We start from the raw sequence: 8,598 nt of genomic DNA, 5'->3' as shown, positions 1-8,598 counted from the left end.
TCACAGAAATGGTTTTAAGATCAGAGTTCTAGCCTTGTATCTGTGTTTGCATGTACGGTTACTGAAAACTTTAGAGTAGTAAGGATACTGTTTTAACTTTTGTAAAGATAATGATTACAATAACTAAAAGGTTGGATCTTATGCATAGATAAAGTACAAAGATCACTTTTCTTGCAAACATTTGTTTAAAGTGGACTTTGTCATCTCCCATTGATTTGAGTAAGACTTTTTTGGCAGGCAGAAGTACTTTGGTAATCGTAAATAGCTGTTATATATATACACGGCTCAAAAAATTTAAAGGAACACTTTGAAAACACATCAGATTTCAATGGGTAAAAATCTCATGCTAGATATCTATACTGATAAGGACTGGGTAATGTGTTAGGAACATAAGGATGTCCCATCATTTGATGGAAATTAAAATTATTAACCTACAGAGGACTAAATTCAAAGACACCCCGAAAATCAAAGTGAAAAAAGGATGCAGCAGGCTAGTCCATTTTGCTGAAATTTAATTTCAGCAACTCAGAATGGTACTCAGTAGTTTGTATGGCCCCCACGTGCTTGTATGCAAGCCTGACAATGTCAGGGCATGCTCCTAATGAGACGATGGATGGTGTCCTGGGGTATTTCCTTTCAGATCTGGACCAGGGCATCACTGAGCTCCTGAACAGTCTGAAGTGCAACCTGGCGGTGTCGGATGGACTGAAACATGTCTCAGAGGTGTTCTATTGGATTTAGGTCAGGCAAGCATGGAGGCCATTCAATGGTATAAATTCCTTCATCCTCCAGGAACTGCCTGCATACTCTCGCCACATGAGGCCGGGCATTGTCGTGCACAGGAGAAACCCAGGATCCACTGCAGCAGCGTAGGGTCTGACAATGGGTCCAAGAATTTCATCCCAATACCTAATGGCAGTCGGGGTGCCATTGAATAGCTTGTAAATGTTTATGCGTCCCTCAATGGATATGCCTCCCCAGACCACCACTGACCCACCACCAAAACGGTCATGCTGTACGATGTTCATGCATAACGTTCTCCATGGTTTCTCCAGACCCTTTCATGTCTGTCACATGTGCTCAGGGAGAACCTGCACTCATCTGTGAAAAGCACAGGGTGCCTGTGGCGGACCTGCCAATTCTGGTGTTCAATGGCAAATGCCAGCCCAGCTCCTTGCACAAAGGAGCACATACCGGTCCTGCTGATGGGTTAAGGACCTTCTATGGCCCTGTCCAGCTCTCCTAGAGTAACTGCCTGTTTCCTGGAGTCTCCTCCATGCTCTTGAGACTGTGCTGGGAGACACAGAAAACCTTCTGGCAATGGCATGTATTGATGTGCCATCCAGGAGCAGTTGGACTGCCTGTGCAACCTCTGTAGGGTCCAGGTATCTCCTCATGTTACCAGTAGTGACACTGACCCTAGCCAAATGCAAAACTTGTGAAAAACAGTCAGAAAAGATGAGTAGGGAAAAAATGTCAGTGGCCTTCACCTGTAAAACCATTCCTCTTTTTGGGGACCATCTCATTGTTGCCCATCTAGTACACCTGTTGTTAATTTCATTAACATCAAAGCAGCTGAAACTGATTAACAACAATTGACTTGATGCTATACTCTGATTAAAAAGTGTTCCTTTAATTTTTTTGAGCAGCGTATTACACAACCTAGACTTCTATTTTTATTATTTTATCTAGTAATGGTATTTTTTTATATCAGCTAGATGTGTCACATACTGTATATGCTGACATTTCTCATTACTTAGATGACTCTCCTGCTGTTTAAGGGCCTGTTCACACCACAATTTCTGTGTTCCGGATGCTTTTTTGCATGCATGTCTTTGATACGTTCTGGAGCATTTTTGATTAATTTTTATGAGCATTTTTTTTACCTCTTTTTTTCTTCATCTCAATTCAGGATGTGTGATTTCCAATGTGTTTTTGATGCATTCCAATGTATTTCTGATGCATTTTGCCACATTCCAGATGTGTTCCATACAGAAAAAATGCAGCATGTTCTACATGGAAAACACTGTGCATGAGGTTTTTATGCAGGTTAAAAATGCACTGGACTGCATCTGGTGTGCATTCCATGCAGGCAAACATGGCCCTCACATGGGTATGTACTTATAGTGTTACTAAACCCACAACAGTAATATCAGTCTGTATATGTAGTAAAGCATCCTTGTTATAATCACTGTGGAACCTAAGAGATGAATCCTCCACATTTTGTAAAAAGGATGTTTGATCCTGTCTTCTTTGATCCTCCCCCTCTTTTACTGTCCACAATCCATGCTGAAAGAACAGAGCCCTGGGGCAACCTGCACATGCTCAGTTTGGTGTGTATTGCTAGAGAGTTTTTTTTTCTTGGGAGAGTATATGTGATCAGCACAGGGCCAATTAGCACTGTCCAGACACAGGGTCAGTGTGTATGCAGCCTCATAGGGTGATCAGGGGAGAATGAAAACTCCTCCTACAAGCTTTAACCAGTGCTCTGCTGGACACTGATAGACGTCACAAGACTGCTATATACTGCTTATGAGAAAAGGTATTTAGTAGTTTATTTACTAAAATAATGTTTCCCTGTTGTGTGTACTGTGGGAGACCAGATATAATAAATGCAGGGTCCTGGGTTTAGTAACACTTTAAGTACACCTGTGCTTGCTCTTGCACATTTTTGTTATTGTATTTATTATAGAGATTTTTAAATAAGCTACTAGAAGCCATCAGTAGCTCAGTGCTATCACTTTGCTTCCTGCGTAACAATTGTTTTGATAAGATATTAGCCTGAGAAGCAATATACAGTACATTCCCATAAGATTTACAGATATCATAAATTCACAGTGATGTTCTTCTTAGAAGAATAGACAGTCATTCACAGCCCTTGACAATCCAGCAGACACGACAGTTGTGAGAAAATGTTTGTTCCAGTTTTGGGATAGTCTAGATCAGCAATGGGCAAACTACGGCCCGGCGGACCTTTTAATCTGGCCTGCGGAGCGTAATACATTGGCTGTCAGGATGTGTGTAGGCGGGGCAGCGTGACGAACGTGAGGGGAGCTAGGCTCCTCTCACAGTCCGCCCTGATGACCGGAACGGCGCGGGATACATTGGCTGTCAGGATGAGAGTAGGCGGGGCAGCATGACGAACGTGAGGGGAGCTAGGCTCCTCTCACAGTCCGCCCTGAAGACCGGAACGGCGAGAGGAACGCGCGGAGCAAAGGTAAGAAGAAATGAACACAGGGGGGACTTGTCTTACTACTTGGGGGGGAATAGTACTATGGGGGATGAATTAATATGGGGAATGAATTACTATAGGGGGGATGAATTACTATAGGGGGGATGAATTACTATATGGGGGATGAATTACTATGGGGGATGAATTACTATATGGGGGATGAATTACTATTTGGGGGATGAATTACTATGGGGGATGAATTACTATGGGGGATGAATTACTATATGGGGGATTAATTACTATGCTTACTATGGGGGAATATTACTATACTTACTATGGATGACACATACACATCATTCATCTACTCTTGGTCCGGCCCCCAGGTCCAATATATGAACCCATTGCGGCCCTCAAGTCAAAAAGTTTGCCCACCCCTGGTCTAGATTCTTGAATGAAAGGCTCTTGAAAAGTGTCCCGATCTTTATTACAATCATAAAAATAATGCCAGTGTTGTTCTACAGTCAAAAACACAGCATTTATGCAATCTATTTATTTAGTCTATACAACTAATGTGAACACTTAGGCAGGCCATACACAGAGCAAATTTCTTTCTTGCACCCATGGTAGCAGACAGTATTGACAGGGGAATCATTCCCTCCCGACAAGCCATTGTGAAGACAGTGATCATTGCTAGCCACCAGCAATAATCGTATGTAAAATCCAGCAGGCTGGTTTTACCCAAGTTGATCTATTGAGCAACGTGGTTACATTCAGACTACCCATACATGGTTTTAAATCTTGAGATTCAAACCGTCTGTTGTTATGACATCCTAAATGTCATAACAAAACTTATAGTCAATGGACAATCTTATAGTCAATGGACAATACGTAGTAAAAAAGCCCCCAAGCTAGGACCACAAAGGGACTATGTAACATCATACCAATATTGGGAGTTGTCCGCATAGGAAAGAAGGAAAAAAACCTATTAATAGACCCATATAAAGCCTGCAATGGAGCCCAAACGTAAATATGTTACTCTCCTCTCTGGGCATAAGAACCATAACTCCCCTAGGAATCATCTTGTATTATGTTGAATGTTCCCAGCATGTCCAGAGTGGAGCAATACACAGAGAGAAAATGGTTCCTCTGCTTTTACTATGGCTGCCAGGCATTTGCCCTTTCCTCTACCCACTGCTGGACATGACGTCAATGGAAGTGGGTTTGTGTGGATGCGCCATGGGGCATGCGCAAAACTCGTGCATGCTACATAGTGGCAGGACAGTGTTGTACATCCCGCCCATCCACCCATGGCCAGGATCCGTCTGGAGCAGCACTAGCATAACATTATTGCTACACTGTATTTAATCTGTTTCATTCTTCTGCAGATCAAAAAGGATTACCTTTAATTTGTATATAATATAAGTTAAATCACCAATAGCGTAATAAAAAAATGTTTAAGTGTTCCTATTTAATCCCTAATATTTTTACTGTATATATTTGTTACTAGACCATGACTTATTTAACTGATGTAATTATTTTTTTTGTTAGTGAATTTACTTTTAGATCAGTTTATGCAGTTTTTACCATGCTTTCCTTATTTTTTCAGTAATTACCCCTTAAACTGATAACTGATAACAAACATTTTCAATACTGCATGCGGTATTTGGACCAAATGAGTCTTCTTGTGACGCATATAATACCATGTGATGTTGCTTTGTGAATTGAGCCTCCAGTGATTACATTGGTGTGTTAAAAATAACACAGGTCTGCGACTAAAAAGCTGTTTGATTATTTTCATCTAATTTCCATGTATTATGGTGTGCTGAAAACAAATAAAATATTGAAAAAACTCCTAGACGTCATGATTTGCCACAAAATGCAAAATTGTCTTCAAATTTATCACATTTTTTTAATTTTTGTTTTTTTTTATTTTATGGGTTTTTAACCAAATTTAAAGTCCAAATTACTATTAATTAATTCACATAAGTGCATTAAAGATATAAATTGACAAAAAAACCTTAAAGGAGTTGTCCGAGTTATGTAAAAAAAAATATAGCACTGTAAATCTGATGGTCAGCAATATATACATAAGCTAAGCATGTTTTCGGGAACAAAATTATATTTCCTCATTTCCCTAGTTCTCCTCTGGCCCTTTGTTGTTATTTGCAGGTAAACAATCTCTGCCCCTCCCCCCCTGCAAAGGGGGTGAATACAAGTGCTGCTCTGAGTGACATGTCTGACTACTGGGATACTCAGCAGCATGCTGTATGTGTAAGCCTCAGCCCTGAGTCTGTGCTTCTAATGGTAGAAGGGGTTAATCTTTCCTGAAGAATCCAGTTGGTGGGATACCAAATACCCTTGTTTTCTGTGTCTATGGGACAGTCGAGACCAACAAAATCACTGGACCAAGAAGAGTTGGCAGCCGAGGGTGCTAACAGTCGATGAAAAAAATGTCCTGCGAGAAACTTTGGTACCTTCCCATAAAGTTCTTCTACCACCTCTCCACATAAAATTGGGATTGATGAAGCAATTCGTAAAATCACTTCCAAGAGATGGAGAATGCTTCAAATACTTGGTTACCAAGTTTCCAGGCCTGTCGGAGGCAAAATTGAAGGAAGGTGTGTTCGTCGGACCAGACATTAGAAGGCTTATAGTTGATCAAGAGTTTGTCAATACCATGATGGATCCTCAAAAAGAAGGGTGGATTGCATTTAAAGAAGTCGTACAGAAATGTTTAGGCAATAACGAAGATCCTCACTACAAAAAGATCATCGGACGGATGCTGAAAGCATTTCAAGTTTTAGGTTGCCTGATGAGTTTGAAAGTGCATTTCCTCCAGTCCCACCTTGACTACTTTCCTGAAAATTTGGGAGCTGTGAGTGAGGAACAAGGTGAACGTTTCCATCAAGACATTAAAGAGATGGAAAGGAGATACCAGGGAAAATGGAGCATTACAATGATGGCAGACTACTGTTGGATGCTTCAGAGAGACATTCCAGATGCTACTCACAAGCGTAAATACACCAAGAGGAGCCTCACAGGGAAGAAGAATCGAGTTTAGTGTGTGTAGGTGAGCTCATTTCAGTTCAAAAAAGGATTTTCATGAAAAAATTGTAATAAAACTTTAATTTTATAAGTCTATGTCCATTTATTCTGAGGTATTGCCTTATTTAACATAGTTACCTAAATTGTCAGGAAACGTGATGTCCTATGACAAAATGGATGTCATTTTCGGATTCAGCGCACCAAAAAACATAAAGATTATGTGGAATAACGAAAACAGCTCTTGAAAAAATTTTTTTTGCAGACCTGTGTAATCTGTGCAACAAAAACAAAAAAGTTTTAGTTTAAATTGTCATTAACATGTTGATGATGGGGAGATAGGAAGAACTAGGGAAGGCAAAATATAGGCAGATTCAACTATAAGGTGTCTATAACTGACTTTACACTTCAGATCCTGAGAGTTCCTATCTTTGTTTTATGATGTTTAGTTAGCGTGACAAAATACTGGGAGAAAAACCAAAGAATTCAGAAACGATGACAGGTATACCAAAATAAATTCTCAGTGCTGCAATGTGAACAGTACTCTTTAAAATTTAACTGAAGTGCAAACATTCCTACAAACCCTAGCAAGTGGGAGACTGTGAATCTTCTAACATTTGGATTGCAGATCGTAAGCGTACACACAACTTTCTGGAAATGAAGACTTGTTTACTGGTAGTTATATTTGGCCTTTCGTTAATGAAGAACCAGGTGATTTCCTTAAGGTAATGTTTTTATTCTTTTCTCATACAGCACCAAATTATAATGCAGTACAGATCACAGAATGTTAATCCAGAGTACAATTAAGCCCCTTTCACACGGACGTTCCGATCGGGTCCGTGTGGACGTTTTTCAGGTGGACTCAATCGGAACCTCTATTCTCCTCTATGGAACAGTGGGTGTAAGCAGACATGTGTCCGTTTACACCGACCGTCATCCAATCTGATCTGATCCACCAAAAAGAAATGGATGGGGATCCATTCCCCATCCATCTGTTGGATCGGATGGGATGGCAGTCGGATGGAAACAGACAGGGGGTCCGTTTCCATCCGACCGCCCATAGAGGACAGCGGGCTGTGTCTGCTCTGCAGCATTCCCATGCTCAGCGGGGATCAACGGACAGATCCCCCGCTGAGCAAGCAGATCTGCTGACGGGTCCACCCCGTGTGAAAGGGGCTTTAATTTCTTCAGTGAATTTTAGGGACTCGCAAATAAGTGTAAAATCAATGAAACGCTCTAATCCGTAACCAATCTGATTTCATCATGTACCAGTTTAAAGCAGTTTAGAACAGTAAAAGACTGAAGTCAACTACTGTAGTTACTAGGGGGTTTTTGCACTTTGTACACTCCTCTTTACTACAGTATATAAAACAAAGGCAAAATTGTAGTATGGTAAGAAGTCAAAAACGTTTTTTTTTCCTGTTGATAGTATGTATAACCAAAGGGACGGGGACAAAAATGCAATTTTCTACATTCATGTCAGTACTAAAGTGCTACAGAAAAACCTTTTTTTTAAAAATGTATTTTATAAAATAGGAAAGATGTAGTAATAAATGGGAGATAAAGCTCCTATGAACCACTCATCTCAGACAAACTAAAACAGCTACACAAAAGAGGATGGCCAGACTTCATCATAAACATAATGTAATTGTAAGAAATAATTAGGTCAGGTTTTTATTCTTGCCTGTGCGTGTCTTGTTATGCTGGTCTCTGTCCCCAAAACAGAAAGTGAGAGTAGAGCTGTCAAAAGAACAAGATTTGAAGGTAAATCTAGTGGGGACACCTGTTCCAATAACAGCTGTCTAAGATTTCCTCTCATTTCCTGTTGTGTCTCCAGGACAGGAAGTGAATGGAAATCTACCCAATAGGACACAGACAGAAAAAAAACCCTCTTCCTTACTCTGTCACAAAACAAAAACAAAAGAAAAAAAAAACAGTTTTGGATATGCATATGCTTTTAGAACAAAAGCAAGACTGCACAACTTACTGTTGGCTGTTGCAGATGTATGTGAATAACACTTAAGCTTTTCAGCTGCAGTTTATTTTGTTACTTTTTCAGTAAGGGCAAAAATGTGTAAGGCCTGGTTCACACCAAAAGCAGTTTGCTCTTGAGCTGTTTTTGCAATGCTTTTGGCATTTTGTTTTACGTTTTTACACACGCATTTTTGCTGCATTTTTACTGTATATTGTGATTTTTCCGTTTTTTTTGTTTGTTTTGGGGAAATGTTTTTGTTGCTGGGCAGAACAAAAATGCAAAACGCATCAAAAACACACTACATGTATTTGAGCAGCATCTCCATTGAACTCTATTCTAGAAAAAATGCTGCTTTTTGCGTTTAACCATTTTACAACCATGCTATAGCCGAATGACAGCTACAGCGCAG

General features: G+C 40.2%; 1 protein-coding gene across 1 annotated transcript in view; it reads left to right on the top strand.

The window, feature by feature from the left end:
* Nucleotides 1-6,789: 6,789 nt before the first annotated feature.
* CPB2 (carboxypeptidase B2) overlaps nucleotides 6,790-8,598 on the top strand; it is a 52,543-nt gene continuing 50,734 nt past the window's right edge. Inside the window, exon 1 of the mRNA XM_089678912.1 lies at nucleotides 6,790-6,939. Coding sequence (XP_089535038.1) covers nucleotides 6,872-6,939 — 68 coding nt within the window. The 5' untranslated portion in view covers nucleotides 6,790-6,871. The remainder of the gene's footprint in view (nucleotides 6,940-8,598) is intronic.

This window comes from Staurois parvus, unplaced genomic scaffold, assembly GCF_062004578.1.
Source record: "Staurois parvus isolate SC_StPar_1 unplaced genomic scaffold, SC_StPar_1.0 ptg000017l, whole genome shotgun sequence".
Classification (NCBI taxonomy): Eukaryota; Metazoa; Chordata; class Amphibia; order Anura; family Ranidae; genus Staurois; species Staurois parvus.
The sequence above is the reverse complement of the archived record's forward strand: the minus strand, read 5'-3'. Positions and strand labels throughout refer to the sequence as shown.